Genomic DNA, 20,265 nt, shown 5'->3' on the forward strand with positions numbered 1-20,265 from the left:
CCATTGCAGTCACACTGTATAAAGCGGTCTGTTTGTCTGTCAGTTTGTTTGATTCTCTTTCTCACTCTCCTCCTCCCATTTCCTCTGTGTAGTGTTTAGCATCAAGTCGGAGGGATTTGGGTCCAGAGGAGGTACAAAGACCGGCCCTGTCTCTCTTATTGGGGGCGCTAGAGAGTTCAAACCCTCTCTTGCGGTGCATGGCTGCTGAGGGTTTAGCCAGGCTGGTGCAGGTTCTTAATGACCCCAGCTTTACTGTTTCCATCACTCTCATGAGCTTTGACAAGTGAGTATTTGCAATAAGATCCATGTTTGTTTTCAAGCCTCACAAAAACAGAATATGAAATTAAGCATTTGAAATGGATGGAAATGTATTCCAGACTAAAGACAGCAAGGGATGCCATCACACGCACAGGTCATGCTTTGGCACTAGGGGCTGTCTACCGCTACCTGGGTGGTATTAGCTCCACCCAGTTCCTTAGTGCCTGTGTTGGGGTCCTCTTTACCCTGTCCCAGGACAGCACTTCACCTGAAGTTCAGGTACACACCACCTGACCTGATGCATATTATCAATATATGATTATTGGAAATGTAATCAGGATGCGATGGCTGTTTTGCGTTTAATTTAGAGGAGAGGAAGATTAGATCACTTAACTTTTGGTAAACTGTGTGTGTATTGCAGATGTGGGCTCTCCATGCTCTGTCTATGGTAGTGGATTTAGCAGGGCATCTGTATCACTGTCACATGGAGGCCAGTTTCACTTTGGTGCTACGACTGCTTTTGTCAACGCCACACACACATGTGGAAGTGCAGCAGAGCCTGGGTCGCTGCCTTAATGCCCTTATTACCTCCATGGGTCCAGATCTGCAAGGTAGACACATACTTACATACCAGTAAACACATTCACACAGTTGGTAAATTGTGATCTTCTTTCTTCTGTCTTCTCTATGGTTATGATACTGTATGTAAATGTCTCTGGCTATCCACAGGTGAGGGTGTAGTTGTGTGTACGGTGAGGACATCATGTTTGATGGGCTGTGCTGTGATGCAGGACAGTCCAGACTCTCTGGTCCAGGCCGAAGCCATCTCTTGCCTCCAGCAGCTGCACATGTTTGCTCCACGCTTTGTGAACCTGGCCAGCCTGGTGCCCAGCCTCTGTGTATGTGATCACATGCTGCAAAACACACTTAAAACAATCATACTAAGCAACCGACAGTTAGACATCTACACGTCAGTTTGACAACATGAAAAAATGCAAATAACTATTTTGATTTCCTGTATTCCTGAGTAAAACATAATATGAAGGATGGGAATTCATTTTATTTGGGATTTGATTGGATCATGAAATGTTTGTCAATTATATTATGGTCAATGATTTTTATCCCCATCCAGTGTGAAAAGTGCATTACATTTTTATATTTTGATAAACGTTTATGAAAACAATCACATGGACACTGATGAGTTGTGCACAATAAGACCAGGAATATTAAGAAAGACATTAAATGGGGTCTTTGGTTCACAGAGTGTGGGTAGTGTTAAAGTTCGAGGAAAACATAGTTTTGGTTAGAATACATTTTACTTAAAGGAACAGTTTCACCATTCACTTTTATTGTGTGGGAAAAAAGATGCAATAAAAGTGAATGGGGACTAAGGCAAACGTTGCACCTAATATCTCTTGTTTTTCACGGAATAAAGTCATACAGGTTTGGAACAAATTTAGGTTGAGGTAATGATGACAGAATGTTCATTTTTGGGGAACTTTCCCTTTAAAAAATGATGTAGATTCCTCATGTTGTTCGGAATACATAATTTTATTTCTTCAATGAAATACAAAAGGAGAAGTTTAGCAGAATGTTCAAGATGTTCTTTCCCAAACAACAGTAGTAGTCAGTAAACAGTGGCAGTCAGGCCCCTAATATGACAAAATAAAAATGAACCATATGACTCTTGTGGTATGTTTAAAACAATGAAATACTGTTGTGTGAGGACCGGACCAAATTAAATTTGTTATTATTTGCAGAAAAATCTTTCCCTCTGCTTTAGCTCTTAAATCTTATTCATGCTTATGCACAATCAAACATGGTGGTTGGAAATTGTACTATCCCTTAGGAGCTGCACAATTTTATTCTCACTGTAGCACTTTCCACTCTCCACATTTATATATTTAGAGTCATAGAGGTAGTAATAAATCACTGTCCTTGAAATAGAGGTGAGTGTACATGGGCCTGAGTTTGCCCTTGTCTGTAGTGATGGTACTGTTTTCTGCTCTCTCATACAGGAGATCTTATTGGATTATTCTGTGTTGGTAGGTTTTCTCTGCCTCTGTCCTGTCAGCCCACTGCATACGCATACCCTTTCTTTTGTTTGCACCTCATATTTCTCTCCCTTTCTAAATTTGCTCCGTTGTTCTCACATATTTCCCACTGACAAACTAAATCAAATAGGAGTTCCAGTTTTGAGCATGAACAGACAGTGTCACTGCATCTAACTGCAGGGTTAATGCCAAGGATTAGATTTGCTTGGCCTGGTCTTTTCTGTTAAGACTTCTAACACTGACCACCCACACAGTGCACATGGCCTTAACATCCACAGCTGTGGCCTCATGCCAATTCAATTTTGTAACTGTGTGAGATTCAGTCTCTCTCTCTCTCTCTCTCTGTCTTTTGTCTTCTCTCTCTCTCTCTCTCTCTCTCTCTCTCTCTCTCTCTCTTGCTCTCATTCCATCCCACAGCCTCACATAGGCACTAAGACAATATTAGACAGTGAACATGCTTTGTTCTACATGGTCTATTTTTAGATCCTTTGAGTTATGATCCTTTTCTTCACAAACAGCTCACTTGTCACATCAATTATTGCTAAAACAAGCCTTGACAGTAGCCCTGCTCTCCCTTTCTCATCTCCCTCTGTCCTTCTCTGCACTGAAAGACTGTTTGTATGGGATTGTTTTGACATAACGGTACTAACTTCACTGTGGCTGCCACTGTATGCTGATGAGTCTTTGTCATTTTTGCACCTTTGTCTGGATATTCTTGTGCTAAATGTGATGAAGTGATCATCATATTTGATGTTTGTCAGAACACCTACGTTTTACTTGTGAATGCAGCCAATAGGCTCAACTAATACAACTAACAGCACAATAAATTTAATCAGACACAATGTCTCAGTTCAGTTTTTCACTCACAACTCCTGATTATTATGAACAGACTTATGTTAAGAGCTCATGTTGGACCTTATTTTGGTTTTATTTAATCTTATCAATGGGCATTTGTGCATGTGCAGATAAACCTGTGCAGCTCGTACCTGTCCCTAAGGCGGGCGGTTGTGGCATGTTTGAGGCAGTTGGCGCAGAGGGAGGCCATTGAGGTATCTGAGCATGCAGTAGCTCTGGTTAAAGAGCTGCCTCGGAGAGACAACACACAGCTGGGTAAGTCAGCATCACATACATGACACAGTATAGTATCCTTGCACTTTTATTTCACTGTACTCTGCACTTTGAGGTGGGTTTGACTGCAGTGAAGGACCCCCCCCTGCCAGGAGATCTTGGAAATTTAGGGTTACCTTATGAGTTAATACATCCACCAAAAATTACCTTAGGACCAGTTAAAAATAATTGCAATCATATCTAAGAAAAGTGAAGTTAGTAATGTGAAATTATCTAGCATTGTTTGTTTGCAGATGCCACTTGGTTTTACGGGTGAGTGATATGACCAAAATCTTGTATCACAATGTGAATCATTTTATATCACGATACTGATATACATTATATTGCGATATAGTAATTTTTTTTCGCGATATACACGAAATAGCAAAATCTCTATCAATTGACACTTTATATCATATCAGTGGTGGCTCAGTGGTTGAGGCTCAGGGTTACTGACCAGAAGGTTGGGGGTTCAAGCCCCAGCACCACCAAGATGCCACTGTTGGGCCCTTGAGCAAGGCACTTAACTCCAGGTTGCTCCGGGGGGATTGTCCCTGTAATAAGTGCACTGTAAGTTGCTTTGGATAAAAGCGTCTGCCAAATGCATAAATGTAAATGTTTGATATTTTGTTATCTAATGCTGGGATTCCAAACCAATGTGATTTACATACAGAAGTTTACGTACACTTTTTTAGAATTTAGTAGCATTGACTTTAAATTGTTTAACTTGCATCAAACATTTGGTGTAGCCTTCCACAAGCTTCTCACAAAAAGTTGCTGGAATTTTCAGAACTGGTGTAACTGAGTCAGGTTTGTAGGCCTCTTTGCTCGCACATGCTTTTTCACATGAGGATTGATGTTAACACGCTCTGTGATGGCCACTCCAATTCCAAGACTTTGTTTTTTTTTATTTTTTTTTTATCCCCTTTTCTCCCAATTTGGAATGCCCAATTCCCACTACTTAGTAGATCCTCATGGTGGCATGGTTACTCGCCTCAATCCGGGTGTCGGAGAACAATTCTCAGTTGCCTCCGCTTCTGAGACCATCAATCCGTACATCTTATCACATGGCTCATTGTGCATGGCACCTTGGAGACTTGGGAGGGACATGTGGAGGCTCATGTTATTCTCTGCGATCCATGCACAACTTACCATGCGCCGTATTGAGAGCGAGAATCACTAATCGCGACTACGATGAGGTTACCCCATGTGACTCTACCCTCTCTAGCATCCAGGCCAATTTGGTTGCTTAGGAGACCTGGCTGTAGTCAATCAGCACACTCTGGATTCGAACTCGTTACTCCAGGGGTGGTAGTCAGCAGCAGTAGTCACTGAGCTACCCAGGCCCCCTTCCTTAAGCCATTTTGACACACCTTTGGAGGTATGCTTGGGGTCATTGTCCATTTGAAAGACACATTTGCGACCAAGCTTTAACTTCCTGGCTGATGTCTTGAGATGTTGCTTCAATATATCAACATCATTTTCCTTCCTCGTGATGCCATCTATTTTGTAAAGTGCACCAGTCCCTCCTGCAGCAAAGCACCCCACAACATGATGCTGCCACCCCCATGCTTCACGGTAAATGGAAAGGGGGTTACGTATATATATATATATATATATATATATACGTAACCCCCTTTCCATTTGCAAATGCGATCTAAAGGTTTCCAGGATGTGTTTATAGATTGAGTATTAAACTATATTTAACTTGAAACAGTGACCTAAACATTTTATGTTTATGACGCAACACACCCGAGACGTCTGACTTAGGTGTAAATTGACGGCCCCTTAAACAAACCCTCATAATAAATCTCCAACTGATTGACAAATTCACTTGTGAAATGGATTGCTGTGAACTGTATGCCAATGATTGACTTATGATCAATAATATGGTAGTAAATAATACATTGTATTCTAAAGCCACTTTTTGTATGGCCTTATCAATGATTATCTCTTCTGCTACAGAAATGTAAAGAATTTTAATTATCTGAATATTTTGTATATATATATATATATATTATATATTATATATATAATTTTTTTATATTTAAAGATAACTATTTATAATTATATATTGATATAAATATGTATAATCATTATATATTGAGTTATTGTTATATGAGGGGCTTTCTCAGCAAATATTTGTATATGCGATTAATCGCGATTAATTAATCGGGACACCATGTAATTAATTAGATTAAAAATTGTTATCGATTGACAGCCCTAATAAATAAATCAATAAATATATATATATATATATATATATATATATATATATATATATATATATATATATATATATATATATATATATTATTATTTTTTTATCACTTTATGACTTATTACTTTGCTTTTTCATTTCGTTTGGAGTGCAATTTGAATTTAGAAATGTATTTGATTTAAGTTTTTCGTTTTTTAAATAAAGTATTTAATTTTCAATGCAAAATCAACAAAGCAAGAATATTCACTAATCCCTCAGCCCGGAGGTTTCTGATGTAATTGTATACACAGAATCAGTGTGTGTGTGTGTGTGTGTGTGTGTGTGTGTGTGTGTGTGTGTGTGTGTGTGTGTGTGGCCCTATTCCAAGCAGTGGTTAGAACTCACACAGAGCTGAATACAATAACAGAACCTAATGTAAAAATTGGTAAATTAGTTTTTCATTAATCGCATGCATTATTATTAATAGTGTACCAAAATGATGAAAACTAATGATAAAATGAAATTAGTTCAATTTTAATAAATTGAATATTTAACAGCATTAGTCTGATTGTATATTTCACAACTCATCTGGCCAGTTTTTTTTGTTGTTGATAAAAAAAAAATAACTGGCAATTTTAATAATGTTAAATGATATTTAGCCTTTGGTAAACTTTTTTGATTTTGTGTCAATGAAGGGATACTTGAGCCTTGCTAATGGTGCTGTGGGGGTACTTAACGACAAAAAAGGTTGGAAACACTGATCTAATGCGGTGATATGTTAATTTCTTAACAATAAGTGATTGGATAGGATGTTTTGTAAATTGTTATTGTCTATCCTGCAGATGTCACTATTAAAGAGGTGGGTTTGGAGGGAGCTCTGTTCAGTCTTCTGGATAGGCAATCTGACCCGCACCTATGCCGAGACATCCAGGAGACACTGGTCCACATGATAAGCTCCGCTGCTGAGGGCAATCTGGCACACTGGCTGAAACTCTGCAAAGATGTGCTCTCTGCCTCTGCAGGTGTGCTTAGTTGTTTGAGCAGTATTAGAGCAAAAAAGAAAAGAAAATTTGTGAATCTCAGGAGTCATCTCCTGTATCTTGAAGGCCTATTCACACCAAGAATTTGAAATTGCGAATTGTAAAAAAAAAAAAAAACCTATTCACAAAAAATATTTATCTCCATGAGGATGCATGGTTTATTTTTTAAATCTTGTCTTAGCGAAAACTGGGTTTGAATAGGTCTTGAGATTGCCTTTAAACTGGGACCTCTAATTGAATAGCATTTACCTTCCTTTTTATCTATGCTACTTTATAAAGAGTTTTACCATTGAGTATTTAATTTTTGTTATGGGGTTATCTTTCCTTAGAATCAGCCGCAGCTGCCTCTTTAGAGACACAGCAGGAAGAGGATGGGGATCGATATGACGATGGCTCTGCATTCCACGCAAAGCCTGAGTCCAGCGGCCCCTTCAACAACCTGCGCTGGTCCACTCGTGTCTTTTCCATGGAGTGTGTATGTCGTATAATAGCCCAGTGTGAGAACGGAGATCCGGCTCATTTCAACATGGCACTTGCTCAAGAAAAACGCTTACATGAGTCCACAGGTACGATACATTACACATATTTGTGTTTCTCTGTGTCTTTCTTGATACACTTGCAGATCCAACAGTGTGTCACTGTAACTTAGCACCATCTTCTGGGGCGATACACATACTTTTCTTAACCGTGTTAATACCTGCATCCCTTCTGTCTTGCAGATTTCCTGGTTCTCCACTTGGCAGACCTCATCCGCATGGCTTTTATGGCAGCCACAGACCACAGTGATCAGCTCCGACTGGCCGGTTTACAAACACTGCTGGTCATTATCTGTAAATTCTCCAATGTGCCAGAGCCTGAGTTCCCTGGCCATGTCATTTTGGAACAGTATCAGGCCAATGTAAGCAATTGCTTTCCAGCATCAGTCTTAAAATCAACTGCATGCTTTTAAATTCAGAGAAAGGTGTTGAAAAGAAGCCTTTGTGATTAAGTGTTTTAACAAACAAGCAATGTTGAACTTTAATTAATCACTTTATTCAATGAGGTGTTTCCTGGATGCCTTTTGAAATTATCTTTGGTTAATGATCTTTTCCTTAAATGCACAGGTTGCAGGTTATTTTCAGGGACTTTCAGCTGTTAGTAATTTTTAAAACTGCCTGCTAGACTCAAGGATGGTTGAAAGTTTAATACTATATGTTCAGAATTGTACAGTGTAGATCTCAGCTGTTAGATAGTACAGCCCAAATAAGTACCTGAGCTTGCTCATCAGTCTCTTGTTACTAAGTGTGTGTGTGTACACATGTGAGGGCATGTATCTGTTACACTAAATTAGGTTATCTGTGCGCTTAGCAAGGGGGCCTAGTTTTGAATAGTGACGTCAATCATCTTCAGCATCATGTGGTATATGTGTTTCACCAGGGGTCCTCTACGAGCTGTAGAGCACGAGATCTACTTTTTCAAAACCCTATTACAGTAAGATCTACCATGCACAATTTAAATAAATATTGTGTTGTCACGATACCAACATTTCAGTTGGAACATTTCATTCGGAACAATACCAGTGATATTTTGTGATTCTTGGTGCAAAAACTAATATTAACTTATTTGTTAAAGTAGACAAGGAAAGAGGCTGTAATAAAATTAGAACAAAGAAACAAATTTAGAAAACAGTGCTTAAAATTTCTAACAGCAGTATCAACTATTCAAGTAAACATTCTTACATTCTCATGTATTACAAGTCTTCACTGTATGATTCGAATATATTCATATTTTATTGTAAAGCTACTAAAGTTAACCAGCCAAGAGCATTGGCTGCTTTTCTTGTTGTTGTTGTTGTTGTTGTTAATATAAAAGGAATAGTTCACCCAAAAATGAAAATTCTCTCATCATTTACTCACCTTCATGCCATCCCAGATGTGTGTGACATTCTTTCTTCTGCAGAAGATTTTTTGAAGAATTTCTCAGCTTACTCAGTCACACAAGTCATCATAAAAGTAATCCATAAGACTCCAGTGGTTAAATCAATGTCTCTAGATGTTATTTGATAGGTGTGGGTGAGAAACAGATCAATATTGAAGTTCAGTTTTTTTACTATCAATTCTCCTCCCCGCTCAGTCAGGCTACACTTTAACTTTCACATTCATCTTCTTGTGTTTTTGGTGATTCACATTCTTCATGCATATGCCCCCTACTGGGCAGGGAGAATCTTTTTTAGCAAAACAAACCCACAAATATTGATCTGTTTATCACCCACACATATAATATCACATAACAAATAAGATATGGATTAAACCACTGGAGTCTTGTGGATTACTATTATACTGCCTTAATGGGATTTTTGGAGTCAACATTTTGGCACCCATTCACTTGTTTTGTATGGACCTACAGAGCTGAAATATTCTTCTAAAAAGAAGAATGTCATACACATCTGAGATGGCAAGAGGGTGAGTAAATGATGAGAGAATTTTAATTTTTGGGTGAACTATCCCTTCAGAGACTGTGGCAGGTCTATCAGGCTGCATTTACACTGCAAGTCCTAATGCACAGATCCAATATTTGATCCAAATCTAGTTTTTTTGTCCTGATGTTTACGCTTACTTCAGACATAACAGACTATGTTTCTATCAATATCTCACCAAGACAGGCATTTTGAAATGCATTTGACCATCACACGGGCTTGTATCCACAGTAACGTGAGCTCTCTCTCAAAACACACACAAAATGAAGCTGTCTGCCAGACAGTGTGCGGAGGGCGAGTTTCTGAAAAGTAGGATGGTAGGGGAAGAGACATTTATATTCATGAGAAAAGCGATTGGATGATTCAGTATTATTTATTAGGAAAGCACTTCCTGTTTGGTCGAAGAAACTATAGCCCTACGCCTAATCGTAACCGTATCCAATCAGGTAGAGCTTTCCTCATAAATATGAATGAGTCTTCGGCTGCCATCATACAATTCGGAAATCCACCCACGTAGGAGTCGAAATGGAGAAATAAAAGTGATCTTTAAGAATTTTGTTATTGGGGGCCTGGGTAGCTCAGCGAGTATTGACGCTGACTACCACCCCTGGAGTCGCGAGTTTGAATCTAGGACATGCTGAGTGACTCCAGCCAGGTCTCCAAAGCAACCAAATTGGCCCTGTTGCTAGGGAGGGTAGAGTCACATGGGGTAACCTCCTCGTGATCACTATAATGTGTGGTTCTCGCTCTCGGTGGGGCGTGTGGTGAGTTGTGCGTGGATGCCTCGGAGAATAGCGTGAAGCCTCTGCGGTAATTCACTCAACAAGCCACGTGATAAGATGCGTGGATTAACGGTCTCAGACACCCAGATTGAGGCAAGTCACTACACCACCATGAGAACTTGGAGTGCGTTGGGAATTGGGCATTCCAAATTGGGGAGAAAAGGGGAGAAAATTATTCATTATTTGAGTAGTTTCTCTCTCTACCCCTTTACCAATTGACCTGTTAACAAGATTGACAGGTAGTTGTCTTGCGATCGATGTAATGGCACCCCTGTAATACTAAGGTTTATAAAGTTACTCGGTTGGGTACATTGCCATACAGTATTCTTAAAGAAATGGACAATACAATACAACACATCTATATTCTTTTTTTTCTCAGATTTTATAGTGATTTTGTCTGGAATAAATGTGACTTATCTTGTAGGTTGGAGCTGCTCTTAGACCTGCCTTCAATGTGGATGCACCTCCAGATGTCACTGCCAAAGCCTGCCAGGTGTGGTGCTTAAGCAAATTAAGAATCATTATGTTCAACAACCTTTTTAATCGTTGATTTCTCCTTCTACTCGCACACTTGTTGATTCAAATGGCATAGAAACCAGCACATGATTTCAAGTTTTAAGTCAAGCATCCCGAGTATAATCTTTTGCAAGCGGCAAAAGGTCCCAAAACAAACCCTCATACTGTTTTCGTCCTCTTAAAAACTCTTTTGAAATACCTCAAGTTCACGTGGGTGGCGTGACCTACTTTCTGCCCTGAGTCGAGCTGTACACTGCTGCTGCTGGAAGTACTTCCAGTAGTGCCGAGTTGTGAAATGCCTTTGTTGTCTTTCAGGTTTGCAGTGCATGGATTGCCAGTGGTGTCATCAGTGACTTGCATGACCTGAGAAGGGTACATCAACTCCTGGCCTCCTCTCTCACCAAAGTTCAGGCTGGGAGAGATTCCAGTCAGCTGTATAATGAGAGTACCTTCACCATGGAGGCGCTGGCTGTGCTCAAAGCCTGGGCAGAGGTACTGGACCCCATCACTCAAGTATCAAACTGTCAGCTGCACCTCCACCTGCCAGCAGACCTAACATTTATTCTATTCCATTATTTGCTATGATAATTGTATTGCCTGGTGATGCAAAAGTGTAAGACAGAAGCAGATCCACCAGTTTTCAATAACTGCATTCTAAATGTGGAATATTCATAAATTTAGAGTTGTGTGTGGTTTAAGTGACAGTTCACCCAAAAATGAAAATTCTATCATTTACTCACACTCCTATTGTTTCAAACCCTTATGACTTTGTTTCTTCTGTAGACCACAAAAGGCTAACATTTTGCCAAACATCTCCTTTTGTGTTTCACAGAAGAAAGAAACAATGTCATATGGGTTTGAGACAACAGAAGGGTTAGTAAAAGATGATAGTTTTGGGTGAACTATCCCTATTATTGTCAAGAAAGACTAAAATGCATAAGCTTCTTTGTAGTCTTAGGCATTTTGCATGTGTCTGAATAAACATCTGACTGAATGTGTTGTCTCTACCTGCTCACAGCTGTATATCACTGCAGTCCAGAACTCCAGGCAGAGGGAGAGTCCATGCAGTCAACAACAAAGTGAAGAGGTGGGAGCAGCAGGGGCTGGTCTGCTCAAATTGGTTCAGACAGATCTGGCCACCCTGAGCCGCCTGTGGCTGGCTGTCCTGCAGGACCATGCCCTGCTCACCCTGCCCCCACAATATTCCAATCAACTCCCATCTACAGGTCAGTACTTGATGTTTTTAGGAGTCAGACCATGATAACATGATTCATTTCTGTGCAATTTATCTTTTTGAGAGCCTCTGTATATGACTAACATGCGTCATTGTTTGCCAGGTGGATTGTTTTACACTGCAGAGACGGTTAAACAGGCCCTTCCACATTACTGCAGTGCCTGGGCTACCATTCTCCATGCTACTGCACTTTGGCTTAACAGCACTGGATTCATCATGGTGGACGAGGGGCCTGCCAACCTCTCTCGTCCCGTCACGCCCACCTCGATGGGCCAGTCCACCTCACTGTGCAGTGTCAAATCTCCAGAGGACCTCAACACTGACCGTCTACACCTCATCCTGGGTGCGGAGCTCAGTTAATATTTGCTGTATACAGATTATTTGAATTAAATAATCATTCACATAATCTGAGAGAATGAAAGATTTATCTGCTTTAGTAATTTGACATGGGCTGATTATGAGGTAGAATCAGGATCATTAGCTAATGAGGATCATAAATACATTTTTCAGGATTCAACGCAGGAGTAGGATCAGAATCTCAAAACGAGGTTTAAAGGGATAGTTGACCCAAAAATCTAAATTCTCTCATCATTTACTCACCCTCATGTCATCCCAGATGTATATGACTTTCATTTATTCTGCTGAACAAAAATGAAGATTTTAGAAGAAAATCTCACATCTTTAGGTCCATACAATGCAAATGAATGGTGACCAAACATTTGAAGCTCCAAAAGCGCATAAAGGCATCATAAAAGTAATCTTTAACTCTCCAGTGGGTTAATCCATGTTTTCTTACGTGATCTTATTGCTTTTGTGTGAGAACATACCAAAATATATCTCCTTTTTCACTGTACATGTTGCCATTGCAGTCTCTTGGCACGACACTTGACAGCACTAGGAAGGCTTTAAATCCTGATTGCCACAGAGACTGCTGATGTCAATATTTATAGTGGAAAAAGTTGTTGAAAAAGAATTGTTTTGTCATCCATTCTCACCCAAAAAACAATTAGATCGCTTCAGAAGACATGGATTAAACCACTGGAGTTTTATTGATTATTTTTATGCTGCCTTTATGCGCATTGTGGAGCTTCACATTTTGGTCACCATTCGCTTGCATTGGATGGACCTACAGAGCTGAGATATTCTTCTAAAAATCTTAATTTGTGTTTAGCAGAATTAAGAAAGTCAAAGATCTGGGATGGCATTAGGGTGAGGAAATGATGAGAGAATTTTCATTTTTCATATTAGTCTTTTTTTAATGTTGTTCTTTTTTCTGCAATCTTCCCTTTAGGAATCAGTGTGGAGTTTTTGTGCTCCCCTCACTCCGGGGACCAAATGGAATACATTGATTCCTGTCTCCAAGCTCTGCAGGCCTTATTAGAGGTGCCTTGGCCCCGTTCCAAAGTGGGCAATGATCAGGTACTCTGCAATTGGTAATATGTTGTTATATGTTAATCATGATAATAAGTTGATATTGTTTTATCAACTTAATACAATTCGGGTGAGCTGTGTAGTTAATCTCTAGCATGTTTTTTGCCATAGTCATTTGTCACTGTGTTCCTGATGGTTCTATTGTGTTTTTTCTGTAGGCTCTGAGTGTAGAACTGCTCAGTGTTCTGCACAGGCTCATATTCACTCGGGAATCTCCCAGCATTCACATGGCTGTGTTGGAACTGGTTCGCCAGATCGTTTGTGCTGCTCAGGAGCATGTCAAAGAGAAACGCCACAGTGCTGAGGGTGAGTCTCAAAACAAGTCTGGTCCGTTTAATTTTGAAACCAAATCTGTCTGTTTAAATACACTGTCAGTTTTCACTGAACTTTGTTCTGTTTGGTCAGTGGATGATGGAGCGGAAGAGAAGGAGACCTTTCCTGAGTTTGGAGAGGGGCGGGACACTGGAGGTCTTGTGCCGGGGAAGTCTCTTGTGTTTGGAGCTCTGGAGTTGTGTTTGTGCACTCTGGTCCGGAAGCTTCCACAGCTCATCCCCAAGCTGGCCGGCAGCTCCTTGGGGCGGGGAGGACAGCCCTGCTCCCTCAGCAACACTGACTGCAGACTTGTCACATCTGCTCTGGCCATCCTCTCAGAACTGCCCTCCATCTGTTCACCAGAGGGTAAGATATACAGAGAATTACTGTGAGTGTACAGATTATGAGAAAACCACCTTTTGCCCACTATATTTTAGTCCACATTGCACAAGCTTAGTTATTTGGGATTCTCAAAATTATTTATTGATTGAAATAATACTTAAAGGAATAGTTCACCCAAAAATGTAATTTCTCTAATCATTAATCACTCTTATGCCATCCCAGATGTTTATGACTTTTTTATCTGCTGAAGTCAAATAACAATTTTAGAAGAATTTCTCAGCTCTTTTGGTCCAAACAATACAAGTGAATGGGTGCCAACATTTTGAAGCTCCAAAAATCACATAAGTAAGTATAAAAGTAATCCATAAGACTCCAGTGGTTAAATCAATGTCTCCAGAAGCAATGTGATATGTGTGGGTGGAAAACAGATCAAACTTTAAGTCCTTTATTACTATAAATTCTCCTCCCTGCTCAGTCAATCTCCACTCAAGTCAATCTCCAGAAATCAAGAAAGTAAGTGCCAGTGAGGCACTTACAATGAAAGGGAATATGGCCAATTTTTGAAGGGTTTAAACAGAAATGTGAAGACTATTATTTTATAAAAGCACTTGCATTAATTCTTCTGTTAAATCTTCTGTGTAATTTGATCTGTAAAGTTGTTTAAATTGTAATAATTATAGTCTTTTTAGGGTTTTAGCGTTTGTTGACATTACATCATCATGGTAATGAGGTTGTAAAATTGGCCATAACTTTACACACAAAAGTTTTGATTTTATCACACTTAAGTCTTTTTTTACATGCATATCCTTTAAGTCTTGAGGCTATACTTTGGAAACAGTGAGTATTTTAAAATACAAAAAATGGCCCCCATTCACTTCCATTGTAAGTGGCTCACTGTAACCTTGATTTTATTTATTTTTTTTAATATTTATTTGATAGAAAAGGAGGGACGCACCCCTGGAGTCACGAGTTCGAATCCTGAGTGACTACAGCCAGGTCTCCTAAGCAACCAAAATTGGCCCGGTTGCTAGGGAGGGTAGAGCCACATGGGGTAACCTCCTCGTGATCACTATAATGTGTGATTCTCGCTCTCTGTGGGGTATTTGGTGAGATGTGCGTGGATGCCGTGTTAAATAGCGTGAAGCCTCCACACATGCCACATCTCCGCAGTAATGCGCTCAACAAGCCACGTGATAAGATACGTGGATTGATGGTCTCAGACATGGAGGCAAATGAAATTAGTCCTCCGCCACCCGGATTGAGGCGAGTCACTACACCACCATGAGGACTTGGAGCGCATTGGGAATTGAGCATTCCAAATTGGGGAGAAAATTAAAAAAAATAGAAAAAAGAAAAGGAGGGACAAGTCTAAATATATTTTTGTGGTAATAATCATTATGCCACAAATGCTATTGATTGAGCTTAACTTGAACATTCTTTTAACTTTCACATTCTTCTTCTTGTTTTTGTTAATTCACATTCTTCATACATACCACCCTCTACTGGGCAGGAAGAAGAATTTCTAGCAAAAAATACTTAATTATGTATCTGTTTCTCACCCACACCTATCATGTCACTTCTGAAGATATGGATTAAAACAATGGAGTACGGATTACTTTTATGATACATTTAATTGCTTTTTGGAGCTTCAAAATGTTGCCACTCATTCACTTGCCTGGACCTACAGAGCTGAAATCACAATTTGTGTTCTGCATAAGAAAAAAGGTCATGAGTAAATTACAAGATAATGTTCCTTTTTGGGTGAACTTGAAGCCTTTAAAGGTAGCAAAAATAAAATTAATACAATTTAATACCATTGATCGACTTAAATGTGAAGTGTATAATGTTTTCTTGTTAAATACTTTAAACCTTAGGCTTATATTATGTTTCATAAATTATCTAAAGTTTTTATACTTCCTCTGCAGGCAGTGTGTCGGTGCTACCAACAGTGCTCTATCTGCTGCTTGGAGTGTTGAGAGAGGTGATGAAGGGTTCTGTTGAAGCTGAAAGTGAACAGCTGGTACCAGGCATCCTGCAGGCCTTGCGTACCGTTCTCACTTCTCCCATGAGCAGAGCCGAGAAGAGTCGCGGAGCCTGGACTGAACTGCTGCGCTGTGCACTACAAACACTCTTGGAGTTTTGGTCTGAAGGTAATTCTCTCTCTCACTCATCCACCGCACTCCTACCATTTTAATTGGTCTTTACACACAGTACAAAATTGCTTACAACCCCATCTTCGAGCTTCACAGAGCTGCACTTGATGCTGAATAGTTCAAGGATAACTTCATAAACTTCATGGATTTCACAATTGTTATGTGCAGATAAAACAGAGCCTGGAATGGATGAGGTTACAATGTTGACAGCCCTCACGGTCTTCCTGCTGCATGCTAGTGCTGAGGTCACCACTGTAGAGCCACTGCAGACATGCTGCATACAGACATTTAGAGCCAGTCTTGAGTCCAAGGAGCCTTTGGTGAGTTAAGGGACCCAAATCAGAGATCTTATTCAATATAAAGTTAAACAAAATAAATATTTTAAACAACATTTCTGCATCTTAATGCTTAAATAGGGAGCTTTGCTTAAGTTTGCTTAAAATTCCTAAAGGAAATGCTTTTTAATATTTTTTACATTTTCTTCTTTTCTATACCCTATAATAATGTCTCCATTAGGTGCTGAGCAGGAGTTATCAGTTACTAGTATCTTTATTTCAAGGCCCAGCGCAAGTAGCCAGGCCATTTATTCTGGCTTTGGGTGGCTGTCTAGTGTCACAGCTGGAGGGAGTTGAAAAGAGTCGTCCTCAGAGCCCTGCAGAGCTACAGGCAGTGCAAGACGCAGTCCTAGCCCTGGAAGCACTAGTGTTTGCTGCTGACGAAACTCACCGTAAGTGACTGTGGAAATGTTTATGAACTGGGTGATTCTTTAATTAGGGGAACTTTTCTGTCCCCTTGGATGATTTGAAATAAAAAATTGTAATTATAGTTTTAAAAGATTGATTATTATTTAATTATATTATGAATTATAATTGATTTAAGCTTTATTTATGTCCATTTAATTTTAAACAACATTTTAAACTATTACTAATTGGTAAAACATTACATGGTGTTGAAAGGTTATAAAATGTATAAAAAGTATTTATTATATGCTTGTTTCCTACACAAATTAAAGTAAATTTAGAGATAGTTTAAGTGTTAAATCAGATAAGTTAAACTTTTCACTTTTACTCTAGGGATTATAAAAATCATAATCAGTTAATTTGGTATATATTTGTGCAAATTATGCTGTCATTAGTTTTCCGACAAGCATTTTAGAGAACAGATGAGTTTTTACCATAGAATTTCTTCTTAATAGAAATGAGAGCGTAACATTAGGAGTCATTACCAAAATGTTTATTATTTAAAATGTAAAATAATATCTAAATACAAAATTTATTTTCTTCTAGTAAATTTGCTGTGTTATCAAGTTCAAGGCTTATCAAACCATGTCTCCAAAAACAAAAAAACATTAAGTAAATGTTTAACGAAGACATTGTTTCAAGAAGTTCAAATTTCATGTACCGTTGTTAGTTAAAAGTGCCCCTAATTGAAGAATCATCTTATTATAGTAGTTGTAGAATATTACAGTATTACAGGACTGCATAAATCAGAGCAAGACAGAACAGAAACTGAACAATGTCATCATTTAAAGGAATATGTTAGCTTTATCACAGATTAAATCTATGTTTTTTTTATCCATGCAGGTCCACATCTGGTGGCTATGCTATTGCCTATCCTCATCTCTCTGCTGCTGGATGAGAATGCTTTGGCATCCGCTCCTGCAGCCTCTCGCTCACTGCATGAATCAGCCTTAAGGGACCTCATGTGCATTGGCCCCCAACACTCGGCTGTCTTCAAATCGCTGATGGCCTCCGCTCCGCACATGAAAGCCCGATTGGAGGGCGCCGTCAAGGGGAACCAGGAGAGTGTGAACACCAAGACACCAGCAGCCCAGGTCTTTAGTAAAAGCACACCCAGCATCCAACTGAAGATCAATTTCCTGTGAATCCAGCGCCCATTTAATATGCAGCATATGCAGTCTCCTGACTGTAAATGATACAACTATTATGATTGGAATTACTATTTTGAGTAAATGACAAGGTGTTTTTTTTTGTTATTTTTCATGGTTTTAAAGCTAAATCAGAGTATAATTTTTCTCATTTAATAATTGTAGTGTACATTTCATTTTAAGATCTGTATTAACCTCTATGAGGAACGTAATACATATTTACTCGTGAAGGTCAGGGGAAATACGTTTTTAACCCTATGTATCTCTTGGCAAAGACAGATCAACAAAGGGAATTAATTTTATGACTTCCATATATATCAACTTTTCTGTTTTAATTATTAACTCGTCACAACTCTACACATGTAATGATTTTCTCTAACTCAATAATACATAGCATGGATTTTTGCGACAAATATCTTTGTCATTGTGTCTGTAAATAGAATGCAAATGAATAATTTCTCACCGACATGCTGCAGCCAAACCTTGTGCAATACCAACTGCACCACTGAGAATTTTAAAACTCGTCATCTGCTGAATTTTTCTTCTTTTCATTTTCTTTCATAATTTCAAATATTTTAAATTCCGAAGAAATAGCTATGCTTGTTGAGAATGTATTTATGATCACCAAATGATACTTTTAAAGCAACTCTGGTACACGTTCAATACTATTATTATTCTAAATATGCATGGAAATGTGTGCTGTTATCACTTTGTTTCTCACAAGACTTAACCACTTGCATTTCTAAAGATTAGAAAGCAGACGGTCTAAGCAAGTGTAATAGATCTAACCTTAAGTAATTAGTAGATGGAGTAAGCGGAGCAAAGATGTTCAGCAAGCAGTACAAAAATATTTACTACTATAACAGCACTACAAACATGTTTACAAAGCAAATGCATACGTTTCTGCAAATATTGGACTATTGTTTTTTTTGTTTTTTCTCTCAGTAACTATAGAATTAAGGTGCTGTTTCTGTTATAAGCAGTGATGATTACATAATGCATTTGTACCATATTTTTGTATGTTGTAATATGTACAGATTGAAATTTAAGGCAACATTAACATTTATTTTCTCAATATATTTGAAGAATAAAATATAGTTTTGCTTCAAGAGTTGCAGTTTGTGTACCTTTGTCTAAATCAGCAGTGAGACTTGTTAAAATTCTGAGAAAACTTGCTGGATGGAGAAATAAATTATTATAAATGTTTTAGCCCTGTGCATAGTATCTGTTCAATTAGAATCGTTTGGGGAGAATGTATAATGCAGTGTTATTGCTTTTGAAGCCACAGGACCACACTAACCGACTAAAATCTTGACCTATTTTAAAATGAGTTAATTTCAGTCACAATTGACATTTTGCAATTGTGCAATCCAAGTGAATGATTTGCTATCTGTTTGTGCGATCTAATTGACTGTAATGTAGCGCCCCCTGTCGCTCAACCGCTGCGCTGCGTATTCCTGATCGACCGCGGTTGCAGAGCCTCGTGATATGCGGAGCCTCGACTAGTGCTCTCGACGGATTTCCATTTCACTCATTATTTCACCCGTCGCCTACCCGTTCACTTTGACCTCTACCTTACAAACAACTGAAGTTGGGAATGAAGCAATATCCCTCTCTTACAGTCTGACACAACTTCATCTAGAGCCGAATTTCGTCCACCTTTGAGTGTTTTTTCTGTCTTCTCGTCGTTTGGCTATTAGCGGTAAGTGTTTGTATTTCTGCCTGACAGTCGACCTTAGGCCTTGGGCATTCACTCAACTTCAGATCGTGGATTTGCGGGTAAACACAAGGCCGCATTGCTCTTACTTTACAGTGTTTAGTTTTTTTTAACAATAAATGTATTTTCGGATTGGTCGTCTTTGTGAATGGAAACATATATATACACACATGTCTTTTATTTATGAAGTAAAAGATGGTTTTGAGTTAAAGAGGTTTGTCTTAGTGAAGCTAGCAGGACGCGGTTTAGCTAATCCCAGCTAACGAAAACTCACTATCCCTGTCGCTAATATTTTTGATCTTTTTATTAATTTATTAAGTAAACGTGGTGAAAACGACGACTTTTAATGTAAAAAAAAAAATGTTTAATTGTTTGGCATGGCGAGCAAGCCAACATAAGCTATCTGATCTCAGTTCTAGAGGATTGAACATGTAAATATCTATTTCTACGCTTATCTAGGCCTGTTTGAACCTATATTCACACTTCTGGAGTTTGATAACGATGTATGTTGATGTCCAGATGGTTTTATGGGTTTAATTGGGACAGCGATTAAGTGTTTGTTCTCCTGCTTGGCTCTCAGGAACATGTTAGATGGCCAAAAATGAAGTTAATCATGGAACGTGATGTTTTTTCAGAATGTTTGCCCAATATGTGCTGTCAATTTTCAATAGGTAGGTGAACTTTTATGGGGATGTCAGGCTGGTCTCAAGATGACATCGGTTGAAACCAAGTTGTTGTTTTTTTTTTTTTTTTTGACGCAATTACACGTTAGTCAG

The 20,265-nt window shown here is 38.9% G+C and overlaps 2 protein-coding genes across 13 annotated transcripts in view; both read left to right on the forward strand.

The window, feature by feature from the left end:
• LOC127662809 (HEAT repeat-containing protein 5A-like) overlaps window positions 1-18,853 on the forward strand; it is a 35,814-nt gene extending 16,961 nt beyond the window's left edge. For 2 of the 6 annotated variants that reach the window (XM_052154161.1, XM_052154162.1), the window contains exons 18-38: window positions 93-283; window positions 378-537; window positions 680-869; window positions 988-1,157; window positions 2,277-2,303; window positions 3,278-3,422; window positions 6,462-6,641; window positions 6,989-7,225; window positions 7,379-7,557; window positions 8,076-8,129; window positions 10,321-10,389; window positions 10,728-10,904; window positions 11,431-11,638; window positions 11,750-11,989; window positions 12,938-13,065; window positions 13,236-13,383; window positions 13,483-13,755; window positions 15,657-15,881; window positions 16,053-16,204; window positions 16,401-16,611; window positions 17,468-18,853. In XM_052154161.1, coding sequence (XP_052010121.1) covers window positions 93-283; window positions 378-537; window positions 680-869; window positions 988-1,157; window positions 2,277-2,303; window positions 3,278-3,422; window positions 6,462-6,641; window positions 6,989-7,225; window positions 7,379-7,557; window positions 8,076-8,129; window positions 10,321-10,389; window positions 10,728-10,904; window positions 11,431-11,638; window positions 11,750-11,989; window positions 12,938-13,065; window positions 13,236-13,383; window positions 13,483-13,755; window positions 15,657-15,881; window positions 16,053-16,204; window positions 16,401-16,611; window positions 17,468-17,769 — 3,666 coding nt within the window. In that variant the 3' untranslated portion in view covers window positions 17,770-18,853. Of the gene's footprint in view, window positions 1-92; window positions 284-377; window positions 538-679; window positions 870-987; window positions 1,158-2,276; window positions 2,304-3,277; window positions 3,423-6,461; window positions 6,642-6,988; window positions 7,226-7,378; window positions 7,558-8,075; window positions 8,130-10,320; window positions 10,390-10,727; window positions 10,905-11,430; window positions 11,639-11,749; window positions 11,990-12,937; window positions 13,066-13,235; window positions 13,384-13,482; window positions 13,756-15,656; window positions 15,882-16,052; window positions 16,205-16,400; window positions 16,612-17,467 lie in introns of those variants that run through there. The other 4 variants (XM_052154164.1, XM_052154163.1, XM_052154166.1 and 1 more) reach the window with 4 other exon arrangements.
• A 399-nt stretch (window positions 18,854-19,252) lies between these two features.
• LOC127662166 (E3 ubiquitin-protein ligase HECTD1-like) overlaps window positions 19,253-20,265 on the forward strand; it is a 40,211-nt gene continuing 39,198 nt past the window's right edge. For 6 of the 7 annotated variants that reach the window (XM_052153222.1, XM_052153227.1, XM_052153223.1 and 3 more), the window contains exon 1: window positions 19,253-19,474. The gene's annotated coding sequence lies outside the window, so the exon portion shown is untranslated. The remainder of the gene's footprint in view (window positions 19,475-20,265) is intronic. The other variant, XM_052153228.1, reaches the window with a different exon arrangement.

This window comes from Xyrauchen texanus, chromosome 22 (assembly GCF_025860055.1).
Source record: "Xyrauchen texanus isolate HMW12.3.18 chromosome 22, RBS_HiC_50CHRs, whole genome shotgun sequence".
Lineage (NCBI taxonomy): Eukaryota > Metazoa > Chordata > Actinopteri > Cypriniformes > Catostomidae > Xyrauchen > Xyrauchen texanus.